General features: G+C 27.3%; 9 protein-coding genes across 9 annotated transcripts; 5 read left to right on the forward strand and 4 right to left on the reverse strand. All coding sequences in view use genetic code 12, as the record gives it.

Moving 5' to 3' along the window:
- Positions 1-21: 21 nt before the first annotated feature.
- Positions 22-1,086, reverse strand: KGF54_005305 (uncharacterized protein; the record flags this gene model as incomplete). Its single annotated transcript, XM_051766089.1, has 1 exon — positions 22-1,086. One exon carries the CDS (start codon positions 1,084-1,086, stop codon positions 22-24), a length of 1,065 nt encoding a protein of 354 aa, XP_051617678.1.
- Positions 1,087-1,314: 228 nt separating this feature from the next.
- On the forward strand, positions 1,315-1,884 carry KGF54_005306 (uncharacterized protein; the record flags this gene model as incomplete). The annotated part of the gene is made up of 1 exon (XM_051766090.1): positions 1,315-1,884. One exon carries the CDS (start codon positions 1,315-1,317, stop codon positions 1,882-1,884), a length of 570 nt encoding a protein of 189 aa, XP_051617679.1.
- A 356-nt stretch (positions 1,885-2,240) lies between these two features.
- KGF54_005307 (uncharacterized protein) lies at positions 2,241-3,233 on the forward strand (the record flags this gene model as incomplete). The annotated part of the gene is made up of 1 exon (XM_051766091.1): positions 2,241-3,233. One exon carries the CDS (start codon positions 2,241-2,243, stop codon positions 3,231-3,233), a length of 993 nt encoding a protein of 330 aa, XP_051617680.1.
- A 94-nt stretch (positions 3,234-3,327) lies between these two features.
- On the reverse strand, positions 3,328-5,121 carry MRE11 (MRX complex nuclease subunit; the record flags this gene model as incomplete). Its single annotated transcript, XM_051766093.1, has 1 exon — positions 3,328-5,121. The coding sequence occupies one exon, from the start codon at positions 5,119-5,121 to the stop codon at positions 3,328-3,330; it is 1,794 nt and encodes a 597-aa protein (XP_051617681.1).
- A 463-nt stretch (positions 5,122-5,584) lies between these two features.
- On the forward strand, positions 5,585-10,573 carry GCN2 (serine/threonine-protein kinase; the record flags this gene model as incomplete). Its single annotated transcript, XM_051766094.1, has 1 exon — positions 5,585-10,573. One exon carries the CDS (start codon positions 5,585-5,587, stop codon positions 10,571-10,573), a length of 4,989 nt encoding a protein of 1,662 aa, XP_051617682.1.
- Positions 10,574-10,638: 65 nt separating this feature from the next.
- KGF54_005310 (uncharacterized protein) lies at positions 10,639-12,426 on the reverse strand (the record flags this gene model as incomplete). The annotated part of the gene is made up of 1 exon (XM_051766095.1): positions 10,639-12,426. One exon carries the CDS (start codon positions 12,424-12,426, stop codon positions 10,639-10,641), a length of 1,788 nt encoding a protein of 595 aa, XP_051617683.1.
- A 1,044-nt stretch (positions 12,427-13,470) lies between these two features.
- On the forward strand, positions 13,471-14,277 carry PSF1 (DNA replication protein; the record flags this gene model as incomplete). Its single annotated transcript, XM_051766096.1, has 1 exon — positions 13,471-14,277. One exon carries the CDS (start codon positions 13,471-13,473, stop codon positions 14,275-14,277), a length of 807 nt encoding a protein of 268 aa, XP_051617684.1.
- A 31-nt stretch (positions 14,278-14,308) lies between these two features.
- MED11 (Med11p) lies at positions 14,309-14,917 on the reverse strand (the record flags this gene model as incomplete). Its single annotated transcript, XM_051766097.1, has 1 exon — positions 14,309-14,917. The coding sequence occupies one exon, from the start codon at positions 14,915-14,917 to the stop codon at positions 14,309-14,311; it is 609 nt and encodes a 202-aa protein (XP_051617685.1).
- A 106-nt stretch (positions 14,918-15,023) lies between these two features.
- Positions 15,024-16,286, forward strand: KGF54_005313 (dihydrofolate synthase; the record flags this gene model as incomplete). The annotated part of the gene is made up of 1 exon (XM_051766098.1): positions 15,024-16,286. The coding sequence occupies one exon, from the start codon at positions 15,024-15,026 to the stop codon at positions 16,284-16,286; it is 1,263 nt and encodes a 420-aa protein (XP_051617686.1).
- Positions 16,287-16,553: the final 267 nt, after the last annotated feature.

A 16,553-nucleotide genomic window follows, 5' to 3' on the forward strand; every position in this document is an offset into this window, starting at 1 on the left:
TGCATTTAATATATACATGAACTATTTGTGTACTAAATTATTTTCTTTGATTCCAATGACATCAAATGACGAATGTTTATGCAAATACTCTAAAATTTGACTATAATCAGTTTTTGAATTCAAGACATTCAACATAAAAAACTGATTATATATCAAATCAAATTTAAAATCTTGCAATATAAAACTCAAATCATCATTACCAAATTTCCCAAGTAGATCAAATACTTCCGAAATTTGTTGATCTAATAAGGGGTCTTCTGTTGAAGGATCAACTTTTTTTTTACCTTTCATAAACCTCATTTCTTGATTCTCTGTAATATTATCAGCTATCCTATCTGTGACTGTATTAATCTCATCCCAAGAAGCTTGATCAATTGATCTATCCAAATTTTTAGCATTTTCAAATAAATAATGACTTTTAAGTGAAAGATTCAAAATATCAGGATCTACAACTTTACTAATTTCAAAAGAATCTTTATATTTTTGGTGATGGTCGTCATAATTCAATTTTCTTATAAAATTTGAGATCTCTATATATTCTTGATTCCAATTTTCTAATGAGGACTGTGAGAATAACCTTTGATCTTGTTTTAGTATTATCATCACATTAGTAGGGGAATTTAATCTTTGTAGGTAGTATTTGAAAATTTGTCTATATTTTTGGTTTATTGGTATTGATTTTTTGGGGTTATAATAAGCATTAACTAATGATTTTATATCGTTTATGAAAACATTTGAATTTTTGAATCCTTTTGGGTACTTCGAAATTAATTCATTAGGTGAATTGAATTTTATTTTAGATTTGAAAAGTGATTTTGTATCTAATAGCTCGTTTACACCAAATGGAATGGGATTTGAAAACAATAATTGATCTCTATTTCTATCGTACTTACCAAAAACACCTCCATTCATATTTTTATTCATTGTTGACCAATTGACATTTCTCAAAGATAAATCTGAAGTATCATGTAGATAATTTGTAATGTATTTACTTTGGTATGATGCATTTTGATTAGTGGATAATATTTGAAATAATTCAATAATTCGTCGTATTGATGATGGTACTTTAATTGGTGATGTTTTCATTACTTGTTAAGAAAAAATATGTAAAAATGTTATATATTGATGATATGTGACATGAGTTAAGTTAAGTTGAGACACAAGTATAATAAAATTTAAAGATTGTTGTAGAAATATATCAATAGTTGCTATTAATTGTTAATTATTATTTAAAGATTGATCCATCTCTCTCACTAATTTTTCACTACCCCCACTAAGATAAGACGAAATATAACCTTAGAAGTTACTACAAAAATGTTATCTAGATCATCTTTAATTAGAACTACCACTAAATCAATTAATGTTCCAAGAAATCAATTTAAATCAATCACCAAGAGACAATTTTTATTTACATTAACAAAACCATACATACCAAAACATTTTACCCCAGTTTTTAAAATTTCAAATGATATAAAAAGATTTCAATCAAGTGGCTCAGCAAATCAACCAGATCCAAATTCAGATAAAGGGGAATTATTAATAGAATTTACATGTAATGTATGTGATACAAGATCAAAACATAATATGTCCAAACAAGCTTATGAACATGGTACGGTATTAATTCAATGTCCAAAATGTAAAAGTAGACATTTAATTGCTGATAATTTAGGTTTTATAAGAGATGAAAAATTTAATTTAAAAGATTACTTAGAAAGTGAAGGACAATCTATAGATTCAAATGTATTGGAATTTAATAAAGTTCCTGAACCTTTAGCACATAGTTCTGGTCAAACTGCTAATGAATCAAAACCAAAAGAAGAAAAAATTTTGGATTTAGAAGCACCATCTGGTGATAATGTAGTTAAAGATACAAAAAAAGATTAAAATAGAATAGGTTTTTGAATATTTATTTATTAGATAGAATAGTTTATAATTTTTTATAAACGACTACTTTATAATCTCTTACTATCACTGCATGAAATGTATATCTATTAATATATTGTATTAATACATTGTTTTTTGTCAAATTATTTAATTTCTTAATTCTTCTTTTTCTAATTGATTCTAAAACTTACTTATATAAATATTCTATTCTATGTAAACGGAAAAAAAAAAAAAATTGTTTCAAAATTTAATATTAAGGAAATCTGCAAAATTCTATTATGGAATATAAAAAGCAATTATTTAAAATCAATTTTCAATCAATTAATACTACTTCTTTTTAACTTTAAGACCCAAAGATGCTTCAAAGGTACTCATTACTCACCAAGACCAAACCAATTGTTCTTTCACAATTAAGATACAATTCCTCAATAAACGATAAAGCTTCAAAATTAGTTAATGATTTAAAAGAACCAATCAAAGATGCAAAAAATATAAAAGATACCATAAAACAAGAAAGTGCTAATTTATTAAATCAATTCTCAAATGAAAAAGAAATTAACCTTGATGTTATTAATAAATATAAACATCTTTTAGAAAAAAAAGCAAAAGAATTAGGAATCAACAATATTGAAGATTTGAAAGACAAATATAAAGATCAAATTGAAAAAGTTAAATTTGATTTAGGTGGAGTTGATCCTTTGAAAGAGTTTAGTAATTGGGCAAAACAACAACATGAAGAAAAACCAAAAGATGGTTCAGTAATTAATATAAATAAAGCAAATAAGGAACAAGAACAATTACCTTTTAAAGTATTAAACGATTTTATTGCAGTAGACAAAGCAAAGGATTTACCAACTTATGATATTAAAGAAATTTGGAAACATAGATTTGCAAATAAAGATAGAACATTACATGCTACTTTGAGTGCGGAGCAATTTGCAGACATATATGTCAATGCTCACAAGTATCCATATTTCATTTTACCTTTGCCAAAGCCTAAACAAGACGGTCATGAATTGGAATTCATTCAATGGGCATTTGTTGGTCCAAATACTACTCATTGTTTGATTACAACATTAGCTGAATATAAAATCAATCAAGAGTTTTCAAGACCACATACTATATTAACATTCCATCAAGAATTCGCTCACGATAAAGACTTAGTATTAATGAACGGGTATGTTGAAAAAGAAAGTGGTCTTACAATGCAAGAAGCTCAAGTATTGATTTTGAATATTCAAACCTTTTACTCTGGTAAATCAAAAGAAAAATTGGAATTACTCAAGAGCTTTAATGAAGGTAGTGAAAAGTTTAATGTCGAGGACTTGATCAAGCAATGCCAAACTTAAATTCGTTAAAAATTTTATTTTATTAAATCAACTACATAAGAAATTGATACCATTATACTATTTGCTAGAATTGAATTTTTACTTTATTATTATTTTAATTTCCTCTTCTTCTCCCTCTCCCTCTTCCTCTTCCCCTTCCTCTATCTACTCTTGGATTGTACTCATCAGAGCTTAACATAGCTTCGTCATCATCATCATCATCATCATTATCTTCTTCTTCATTTGAACTTAATATTTCAATTACTTTCGTTTTTGACCGTTTTGCCGGTTTTTGAGATTGTTGTTTTCTATTCGTTTTTGGCTTTGTTGTGATACTTTCATTAGTTAGTGGTTCCGATGAGCTAGTTCTCAATTGCGCTAGTAAATGTTTCATTTTCATTTTGGAATCATCATTTTCAGCAGCATCATCTTCAGCAAGATCAACACTTTTTAATTTTTCAGCAGCTGTTGAAGTTTCCTTTTTTATAAATGAAGTAAGGGATGATTTATCATCTTTTAGAAAACCCTGAACTGCATTATCTATTCCTAATTGTGGGATCAAGACCATATCTGCTTGTTTGAGAAATCCTTGAATTATATCACTTAATTGGAGCTCTTTTTTTTCTTCAGGTGTATCTTCTGGATTTTCATCGTAATGGAACTTGGTCTTTTTAATAGCTGTAGTACCTACAGTTTTCTTTTTGTAAAATTGAACAACGTCATTGACATTGGCGATTTTACCAACAAATTGATTAGAAAATCTTCGAACATTTTCTATTTCATAACCACCGCTATATTCAACCCTGAGTCTTATAAGTGGAAGTGGTATTTCTGAATCTTCAGTTAAATCTGGATGACTTCTTTTATATGATAAATTTGCTTTTTCAATAGCTTTTTCAACTTCATCAACCAAAAAAGCAATGACATCAGCTTTTGAAGCAGCTCCTGGAATTAAATCAGTCCTGGATAAAGATATTTCACTCAAAACAAATGGTCTGACAGTTTTCAATTCAATAGATTCGATAGAATAATCATTTCCTTTAATTTTTAAGATAAATACTTTTTTATCAGCTACTTCACCTTCAGATAATGATGTTGCAATAGAAGAACCAGCTTGTAAAACATCAAATGAAGTTTCTGGATTATGCACAGGATGATGAATACATTCATGTTCATGACCCCATAATATAAAGTCAAGAAAATGAGGTAAAAAATTTTCAGGTATACTAGATTTAAAAGTATGCATTGCATGATTTTGATGAATTACAAATAAATTAAACCAATCATTCATATCAATACTTGGTCTTTCAAATTTAACTCCTCCATCTCTAAATAATCTATGTAATCTTTCATCTCTTACATTTGACATTCCATATAATGCTAATTTTGTTCTACCTTTTTGTAATAATATAGGTTTTACGGTTATGGATTCAGTATCTTTAACTTTACCAAAATAATTTACTAAACCTGAAACTGCTAAAACATCTAAAGCTGATAACAATCCATCACCAGTTGCATCATCATGATTACCACTTATTGCAAAAACGGGAACTGAAATATTTAAGTTTGGATCTTCATAATTGACATCATCAAACCCGTTTGATAAACAAAATTTTGGATCACTTAATAATTCTAATTGACATGGTTTATCCCCCATACAGTTATTTCTTAAAGATTTCATTACATGATACATTGATTTTTTTGAAGGTTTGTTGATGTGAAATAAATCTCCACCTTGAATCATCATATCTATATTGGAATTTTTTGCAATTTCTGTAATTTCTTCAAATGTTTTCCAGCTATCATCACCTCTTATTGGATCATTTTCTGAATAACCAACATGGTTATCTGTTGTCAATAAAATTCTTATTGTATCTTCACCGTCTTCAATTTGATCAACTAGGGGCATTTAAATAATCACCGGTGGTTGTAATTAATTGATAAACAACTTGAAACACGAATATAAATTTAATTAAGTTATTTTGGTAATTCTTTTGTGACATGACAAACAAAAACTTGTCATAACTTTTAAGTCAATTCTCTTATTACTTTTTAATTAAGGGTACCTTTTTATATTCTAAATAAATAATATTTAATTATATAAATAGAACCTGCAGAAGTTTTGACAACCAAATTTATTTTGAATCATTTATTAAATTATTAGATCTTATTATTAATTGAGTTCAACGAAAAGGTATTACACCAGCAATTCTAAATCAATCAAATCTATTCATACGTCATTAATCTGTTTCAATAGATCTTTATTTAGGGTCAATTTTTTTTTTTTTATCAATTCCTTATCATCTAATAAAAGAGAATCAATACAAACAATTAAAGATCATTATAATTGATCTGCACAGTCTTATAGTTTTATGAAAGAAGTTAGCATTTCACTGGAACTAGAACATAGACAAGAAGATGAATTAAATAGTATAGAATCGATTTATGGTGATATTTTTAAGAATATTACATCAAAAGAATTAATATGGAATAAGAAACCAAATCCTCATTTTCAAATTCATTTAGTTTCAGATGAAGTTTGTAGAAACCCTGAAGTATCAATCATACTAGATATTGAATTTACACCAACTTATCCATTGAGTTCTCCAAAAGTCAAATTACTTCAACCTCATAACCTACTAAAAATCCATGTATCTAAACTAAAATCAAAGGTTGATGAACTATTAAAGGAGTACAAGAATGAAGAGGTTGCATTTACAATCATATCTGAGCTTAAATTTATTTTGGATGAAATTCAAGCAACCACGGAAAAAGTGTTGTCGTTAGAAGAAGAAAGAGAACAGAGATTGAGAAATGAGAGAATAGCACTAGAGGAGAAAGAAGCCAAACAACAACGAGATAAAGAATTGTCAACCAAGAAAAGAGGCAAAGAATTAAATGAACAAATACAAAAACTCAAAGACGAATTAGTCGAAGAATCAGATGATGAGGATGAACTGGCTGATATCGTGCCATTGCCAGTGGATCATCAAAATTATTTTATATTTGATAATGAAATGGAGGACATACTACCAAATAGTAGAATTAAATTTAAGTTTAGAGCAGTTTCAGGTTTTATAAAGTATACAAAAAGAGGTATATTCAATTCGATTGGTAAACAAATGATAGTTAAACCTTTTGTAACAAGAGAAATTCAACAGAAAGCTGATAAGCAAGGATTGGAATTAACTTACTTGTTAACAGAAATAGTTTTGGATAATTCGTATTGGCAAAAAGATGGAGGTAAGCACGAAATTCAGGATCTAGAGAAGGAACTACAAAATTGTCTAAAGCTAAGAGACCCACATATTTTGAAATTAATAGGTTTTCAAATTGACAAAAACGATGGATGGAAAGTACGACTACTAAATGAGTTCTCATTCGTTGCAGAATCAATTAATGAAATTATGCCTGCAAAAGGTCACATAAGTCTACCACTAGCTAGAAAATGGTTGATGGATTTGATACCAGTAATAGAGCAGTTACATAACTCAGGAGTTATACATAAACTGATTAATTCATTCACTGCTGTAATATTTGATGATGAAAATGTTTTAAATAGTAGTTATTCAGAGTCAAGTTTATTAAATGATACAAAAATTATAAAACTATGTCATCCATCTTACGGTTATAAATTAAACAACATGATTGAAACTCATCCAAATGGTGGCACAACCAAATTTCTCAAGGACAAAAACCAGGTACCTGAATCATGGATCGCTCCAGAACTCAAGGCTAGTGGTGATTATAATCCAAAGACAGATGTTTGGGATTTAGGTGTATTATTTTTAAAAGTTATTATGGGTAAGGACACATTAAATAAAGATTTCCCAACACCAGAAGAGTTCAATAAAAAGTTTGTTGAGAAAATGAAACTACAAAGTGAAGAATATGCAGAGCTGGTTTATGATTTATTGAACAAGCTATTACAGTTAAAATTTTCAAAAAGACCTACATTAATGGAATTGAATGCTGTTAAATTTCTACGTGATGGTCCTATACTAAAGCAAACCACAACTCATATGCACAATAATGATCAAAAAAGTCTAAGATCCCCCACTACGAAAACACGAAGGAAATTCTCAAACGAACTAAAAAATCCAGATATAATTCGAAATTTAAATTCATCAATGGTTTCATCAGAAAAACAACGAAATAGCAGATATGAAAGGGATTTTGAAGAAATTGGAAGATTAGGTAAAGGAGGGTTTGGTGATGTTGTGAAAGCCCGTAATAGAATGGAAGGTACATATTATGCAGTCAAAAAAATCAAACATCGTGCAAATAAATTAGATTACATATTGAGTGAAGTGCTATCATTAGCAAGATTGAACCATCAATATATTGTAAGATACTATAGTACATGGGTTGAGGAAGACGAAGAAGAAAATAATAATGAAGATGAAACTGAATCTTCTATTGTTCCGACTAACGAAGAAGCAATACAAGAAGACGAATCTGATATGTCAAGTCTAAATCATACAAACCAATCATCATCGTATTTACCAACACACAATAGCTCATTTCAAATAGATTATATGTCCAGATCTTTTGATCCTAGAGTGGAATTTGATGATGAATCATTTGGCAATAAATTTGAGGATGATGAAGAAGATGAAGATGGATTTGTTTTTGCAAATTCAACTGATTTGGATAACACTAAAGAAGAAAGTGCAAGTACAACAGCACTGGAGTCAAATAATGCTATATTTAAACCAACTGTACCACCAAAAGTTGAACAAAAATTCTATCCCAAATCTATACTTTATATTCAAATGGAATTTTGTGAGAATAATACATTATTGAATTTAATAGAGCAAGGACTACCAGGAAACCCTAGTGAATATTGGAGATTATTTCGTCAGTTATTAGAAGCTGTCTCATACATCCATAGAGAAGGTTTCATCCATAGAGATTTAAAACCAATGAATATTTTTATTGATAGATCAAATAATATAAAAGTTGGAGATTTTGGATTAGCTAAAAATTCTCAGTTTTTACCATCAGTGCAACAAATAAATGAGAAAGTTGATAAAGCAACAACTAGAAATGGTGAATTATCAACTGTTGTAGGTACTGTTTTTTATACTGCTCCTGAAGTGTCGTCTGGTAGATATGATGAAAAAGTTGATATGTTTTCTTTAGGTGTGATATTCTTTGAAATGTGTTACTCATTATCAACAGGTATGGAAAGGGCACTAATTTTGAATAGATTGAGACAACAAGTATATCCAACTAATTGGAAAAATTCACCAGAAAAGAAAATTGTTGAACAATTATTAAATCCTAACGCAGAACAAAGACCAAGTGCTTCTGAGTTATTGCAAAGCAGTTATTTACCAATAGAACATCAAGATCAAGTGATCAAAGAAGCATTGAAATCATTAGCTGATCCCGCTTCACCATGGCAACAACAGGTACGAGAAACTTTATTTAATCAACCTTACTCATTGGCAAAAGATTTATTATTTGATAGTGATAACAAGTATTCAGAAATTTCCGCAAATGATTATCTTTTATTCAATAAGATTGTTGATGAGTTAGTCAAAATTTTCCATAAACATGGTGCAATTGAAAATATAAATACAAATTTAATACTACCTAAAATTCCCAATTTACAAAAAAATCAAGTCTATGAAGTTTTAGATAGAAGTGGTCAAGTTTTAACATTACCTTATGATTTGATTATACCAGTTGCTAGATTTATAAGTAAAAATGAAGTCAACATTTCAAAATTTTATCGTCATGAATTTGTATACAGACCGAATTTAAAAGGGATGGGAATGCCAGATACTTATAGTGCTATGAATTTTAATATAATTAGTACATCAGATAATGACATTATTACTAATGATGCTGAATGTATAAAAATAGCTGATGAAGTTTTACATATGATACCAAACTTGCCAGTCAAAAAAATTATATTAATCAATAATTATGATATTTTAAATGCTGTTATTTCATTTGCTTTTAAAAATGTTCCAATAGATGATCAAAAGAGAATAGAGGTGTTTCAAGTTTTATCGCAATTAGGTATAGACAAAACTAATGATGAAATAAAAAAAATCTTAAAGGAAGATTTTCAAATACCAAGAATAGCAGTTGAAGAATTAATTGGAAATTTTAGATTTACATGTTCAATTCACGAAGCAAGACATAAATTACAGAAATTAATGATTGATTCTCCACATCTAATAAAAGTTGAAAAATCATTTGCTTACTTGATTAAAGTATTGGATATACTAAAGCAATTTCAAATACAAAGTGAAGTTTTGTTTAATCCATTGATCAATTATGATAATCAATATTATCGTCATGGACTAATGTTTCAAGCTGTTATAAAAAGTGAGAAATCGAAAAGGTTCAACAGAATCATAACTGGTGGTAGATTTGATTCATTAATAAATTCGTTCAAAGATATATCAATTACTACCACAAATTCAACAAATCTACATAAACAATATAACGGAGTTGGATTTACTTTAACTACCTCCTTTTTATTCACATTAATGAAAAACATTATATCAAGAAAAATACCAAGTAAATTTGAGATACTGAAATGGAAAGGTAATAGATGTGATGTTATAGTTAGTTCAACTCAACAAGATAATATTGACATATGTGGTTACGAAATTTTAGGTAGGTTATGGTCAAAAAACATAAGCTCGGATATTTTGAATGCAAATACTCAAGACGAAATTATAAATCAAGCTTATCTAGATGGTGCAAAATATGTTGTTTTAATTAGACAGTCACAACAATTAGTAAGTAGTAAAAGACATAGTTCTAAAAAATCATCAATATTTAAACCACTAAAGATCAAATGTTTAACTTCTGGAAAAGACGTTGATTTGGATAACTATGACGAATTAATTAGCTTTTTATCATCAGATCTAGGAGAGGATACAGCACCAACAAATCCAGAATACGAAGAAGAAGAAACAGAAGTAGATTTTGAAAATGATAAACCAGAAGTAGAATTAACCACTATCGATTTAAATCAAAAAATAACAGTAGTAAATAATGATGCACCAAGAGGTCGTAAAAACAATAAACGAGAAAAATGGGAAATTGAAAATAACGCTAAAATAATAGGTGGTAAAGCAATACAAACTTTAGCACAAGGACCAGTATTAATATTTGATTTAAGAGATGAAGTTTTAGATATGATTAGTATTACTTCAATACATCAACAAGATGAATGGATTAGAAAAGTAGTATTTAGTTCAAATAATTTACCAAAAAGTTTTGCAATGAATATTTTAAATTGTCTTGTTAAAGAATCATTAAAGGGTCATAAATGGTGTATATTAGTTTCTTCAAGGACTCAATATACTACAATTGTTGATTTAAGAAGATAATAATTAGTTGATGATTGTCCTTTTTCGATTAAAAAATGCTAATTATATAAATATATATATATGAGTTAATGATTATTAATGGATTCAGTTTTTTCTTTATTTTTATTTTTCCAATCCCAATATTCTTCTAATCTTAATTTACCATAATTTGAATAATTAAAATTTATATTTGATAATTCACTTTGAATCATTGCCCAAATCCCCCAATAAAAACCAGGTAATCCATAAAACATTGAAATTTCTTCAATTAATTTAGTTATTTCTTCTTCATTAATCGGACCTTCATTATTTAAATAACTTTTACACCATTTGATAATTATAGGATTATCTATTGTTGGTTTAGGTATTGCTTCTCTATCACAATCAAAACCTTGCCATTCTGCAAAATGATTTGCTATATCGAATGCTCTTGGTGCTGGTAACATATATTCATAATCAATAAATTTTATAGGATTGGATTCAATTGGTGGTAAATTTATAAAGTTGGTGGTTTTATCTGGTATTATTACATTTCCTGATAATAAATCACAATGACATGATACTATTGGTGAATTGATTTTCTCTAAAGTTTGTTGTAACCAATTAAATTCATTTTTAATAACTTCAATTAAATTTTGTTCATTTACTTCTAGATGTGGTAAATTAGTTTGGAACGAATCTATCAAGTCGGGGTTTATAGGTACTATTTCAATCCAATCGTTAATTAATTCCCATATGTTGGATATAAATCTTTTCTTTTTCGATGATTTCTTCTTACTAAATGAATTTCTTCTATTATTCAATTTTAAAGCTCGAATTTTATCTACTCCTTCTTCAATTAATTTATAATTTAATGATTTATGCCAGTTCCCTAATTGTTGAGCTATTAATGGATATATTTGTTCATTATATAATTCTTCTGGTTTTAATGAATGTCCTGATAAGTACCCATAAATTAATCCATTCTTAAATCTTGCATATACTTGTGGTGCTAATTTGATCGAATTTAAAATTAAATGACTTATAAATTCTCGATGTCTATCTATAATAAGGTTAGTTCCATGTCCATAAACTCTTATCAATATAGTTTGTGTGTCATATTTACATGATAATAACATATTTGTAATACCTCCAGTAACTTGATTAATTTCTAATTTTGAAGAATCAGTCCAAAATGGAAATACTTTCATTATTAATTTTTTCAATTCTATAAATCCATTTTCGAGATTTTCTGATAAGTTGATGACTAATTTGGGGAAATATATTGATGATGTTGAATTATTATTATTATTTGATTTTTCAATTGGTGATGGTGATTGTGATTCTGAGTTGGAGAAATTGGATGACGTATCTGTTATGGAGTTGTTTTTAGAAGACGGTATTTCCAACGTATTACCATTTGAGTTAGTTGAATTTGAATGATTGTTGTTGTTATTAATTGTATCAGTTTCAACATCAGAAACTGAAGGATTATTTAATGAATATAATAAATTTTTATTTTTAAGGTATAATTTATCAGGTAAATAATCGGAATCATCTTTTATTATTGAAATTTTTTTAAAAGTATTTGAAATTTGATTTAAATCATCTTCATCATTTGAATAATCTTCTATTGGTTCAAAATGAACTTTTTGATCTGATATAAAACAATATGCTGCTGGTGAAAAAAAATCTTCATCTTCATAATTCTTGTGACTGTTACTATTGGTATGATTGTTATCGTTATTATTGTTGTAATTTGGCGACTCTAGACTTTGTTGTGATTGTTGTAATTGTGATTGATTAGGAGGTAATGAATCTATAGAATATGAAGTTGAAGTAGTTGGTGATAAATTATCTTGTGATAATAATGAATTTTCAGTAGTAAATGCCATTATATGCTATTGATTTAAATTAAACAAAAACTAAAAATGTAACTTAAATAATTGAACTGAAAGTGAATATATTAAAAGATTAAATTAAATTGTATATAATGAAATTAAAAAAAAAAATTTTGTTGATTGAAAAGATAAGGAATGTATTAATTAATGTATATGGAAATGGATGAATAGGAACTAAAAAATAATTGATAATAATGGTAATGATTTCTTCAACTATATTGCTACTGTGTCTAGTAACTTAATGAATATATGTGATAACAATTTGGTAAAGTAATATGTATATATAAATATGATATTTTGTTGAATTGATTGTAAATAACTACTAGAATAATAAATATTAATTTTATTAAAAGTTGTTGTAAAAAAAAAAAATTAATTTTTGTTGTCGTAAATTTTCTTAATTAATTAATTTTTTTAATTTTCTTTCTTTACTTTTTTTATTTTTGCTTTTTACTTTTCTCAAATTCTCTATTTAAACACATTCAAGTTTGTATAATTGAACCCTAAGCAGAACTATTCATATGATTTGAGGATGTGAATGGTTTAGAATTAATTGATTAAAAGTACGTTTGTTGTAAAAATTCATCCAAGTAGTTGGTCCCTTTATTTTCTCCACTTAATTTATAAAATACCTAAAATTTAAAAACTTTAACTTTAAACAAATCTTATCAAAATTTTTGGTCAATAATTCCCCTTTAATTAATGACTTTGTAGTTAAACCTTTCATTATTATGCATAATGGTTTAGCCACATTATTGTTTTGAATTTCTCTCATATCTCCATTCTGAGAGAAATATGTCCATGAATTTTATTTGACACAATTAATCTTTTATGGACATACTCTTTTTTTTTGCGACACGTCAATAAACTTTCACAGATTAGAAATTTTTTCTAGTCGCGTGTGTGATTTATATACCTTTAGTAATAATAATATTAATAATAATAATAATCAACTAATATTAATTATTGCAGAAACAACTTATAAAGTAAGATCATCAGATTACCTATCACCTACCTAAAAATCAATCACCAACTATAATGTACGGAGACCAAGCTAATAAACTAATACTAGATGCAAAAAGATTCTCAAATTTACCAAATATACCCATATATCAATCAGATTTAATAAATAATATAATAAAAGAAATAAATGATTTAAATAAAGATGCAGAATATTTATCAATGATTAATGAAAATTTACAATTAGAAAAAGAAGAAAATGAACAACATGGATTAGAAGAAGTAGAAGAAAGTAAAGAAGATTATAAAATAAATCAATGTCAAACTTTTGTAACACATTTATCAATGAGAAGGAATAAAAGATGTTTATTAGCTTATGAAAAATTAAGAAGTGATAAATTAATTGAATTTTCTTGGTTAAATATTGATCCAACTGAATCTATATCACAAGAAAGTACTACTACTACAAATGTGAATAATAATAATAATTATCATAATAATTCATCAACAAACAACTCCAATAATAACAACTCTTCAAGTACTCAAACCAATTCGAAATCTAAATATATACCACCACAACTAAAACTAATCCCAAATTATACAACTCAATTAGATTTAAATAACTTAAATCATTTCGAACAAGACTTTTTTAAAAATTATTCAAATTTAATAACAACATATAAATCAAAATTTGGTGAATATTTAGATTTAACTGGTGATTTAAAACCACCAACTGAAATATTTATTGATGTTAGATGTTTGAAAGATGGTGGTGATGTTACTACTGAATATGGTTCATTCAATTTAATTAAAGATTCTCAATTTTATGTAAGGAAAAATGATGTTGAAAGATTAATTCAACAAGGTTATCTTGAGGAAATATAGTTTTTGGGTGTATAATTATGATTAATGACTTTTAAAATAGATCTTCCATATCGTCATCTTCGTCTTCGTTATTTTTGTTTTCTGTTGTTTCTATATCATTGGTTTCAATGATTGGTTTTTCTTCTTCTTTTATTTCTGCTTTATCTGTTTCGTTTGGTTTATTTTCCTCTTTAATTTCGATCTTTTCCTCCTTCACTTCTAGTTCTTCGTCAATTTCCATCTTACTTGTATCTAGTGCATCTTCGTCCTTTAGTTCTACCTCAACAATTTCATTTTCATCAACAGTACCCAATAAATTCTTCAATTCATTAATTTCAAAATTCAATTTCTTAAACCCTAACTTCCCATTTTTTTGATCAACATTAATAGGTAAAATCATGATATTATCCTTGTTTTTATTAAAACAACCAATATTATCATCCATTTTCTTGATTTCTTTCCGTAGATCAATTGCTATTGTTGATAAATTTTTGAATATCTTGGAAGTGTTTTCTGTGAATATTTGTTGATTTTTACTTTCACTATGATTTTCAAATAGATTTGAAAAATCTTGTAGTAGATCTACTATTTTAAAATCAATGTTTGATAGTGAGTCTAGTCTTTCTTGTATATATGATGGTTCTTGGTCTGCTGTAGTCATTGTTGTGTTAGAGTTGAATTGGTTGTTAATGACTCTACACACAAATACTCTGTAAATTTATTTTTCTTTTTCCCCCATGTTTTGATTTACAACACCTTACATCAAGATGCCTATTGATTTAGGTCTATCGCGTATTACTAAACTACTATCTCATTTAAATAATCCTCACCTAAAATATAAATCAATTCATATAGCAGGTACAAATGGTAAAGGATCAACGCTAGCTTATATTTCATCAATTTTAACTCAATCTCATAAAATTAAAAATGGGAAATTTACATCACCACATTTAATTGAGATTAATGATTGTATTACTATAAATAATAAGATTTATTCCAAATCCAAATTTGATATTGTTAACATTGACATATTGTCACTAAATCAAAAATTAAAATTGAATTGTACAGAGTTTGAACTTTTAACTGTTACTGCATTCAAGATATTTGAAATCGAAAAAGTTGAATTGGCATTAATTGAAGTTGGAGTTGGTGGTAGATTAGATGCTACAAATGTATTGGAGAGAATTACCGACCCAAATGAAGGAGTTATTGCCACTGGTATTACAAAAATAGGAATGGATCATGAAAAACTATTAGGTGACTCAATTGAAGCAATTGCTAGTGAAAAGGCAGGCATTATTAAATCAAGTATTCCATGTTTTGTTGATTCACTGAATGATTCAAAAGTTTTACAAGTCATAAAGGAAAAATGTAAAAGTGAATCATCAGAATCGATAATTGTAAAACCAAATGAAGAAACAAATGAATTAATAAAATATAGTCCGTTAAAAGGTCAATATCAAATCAATAACTTATCATTAGCAATAAGCATAACCAACTACATAAACACCAAATATTACAACAACCAGATCACAAAGAATCAAATCATTGAAGGTATAAAAAAGACAGATTGGCCAGGTAGATTACAATACATTAACGTACCAAACATCCACCAAAAGATACTATTAGACGGAGCCCATAACGAAAGTGCATCAATAGAATTATCAAGATACTTAGATTCAAATATTCCACAACCTAAAATATTCATTATAGGAATAACAAAAGGTAAAAATTTAAAATCAATATTAAAACATATTGTAAAATCAAATGATATAATCATTCCAACATTATTCAACCAACCTGATCAAATGCCATGGATTTTCCCCGAGCTGATTCCCAAAATTAAAAAAGCTGCTCAAGAAATGGAAGTTCAAGTTGAGGTAGTTTCTGACCAAGCTTATATTAGAGATGTTTTTGAGTATTTGAAACAACAGAAAGAACAAAATCTACAAAATTTACCAATTGTTATTTGTGGTAGTTTGTATTTATGTGGTGATGTGTTACGTTATTTAAGAGAATTAAATATATAAAGTTAATATATAAACTGAAAGTAAAACTTTATACTCTTCAAAAAAACGCTGAAGCATTATCACATTTATTTGATATTGCCTGTAAACGTTTCCTATTCTGAAGTTAAATCTTCATTGAATGATCCATCAAAGGTAAACTTTTACTAAGTGTTCCAAACAAGTCAACACAAAAGTTGACCCAAATTAATCACAATTAATTTACGTGGTGCAGGCCGCAACCTTTCAACTATTTAACCTCTAATTTCTCAATAAAATAATTAAACCATC

Source organism: Candida jiufengensis (genome assembly GCF_024610255.1).
Source record: "Candida jiufengensis strain CBS 10846 chromosome Unknown scaffold13, whole genome shotgun sequence".
Taxonomy (NCBI): domain Eukaryota; kingdom Fungi; phylum Ascomycota; class Pichiomycetes; order Serinales; family Debaryomycetaceae; genus Lodderomyces; species Lodderomyces jiufengensis.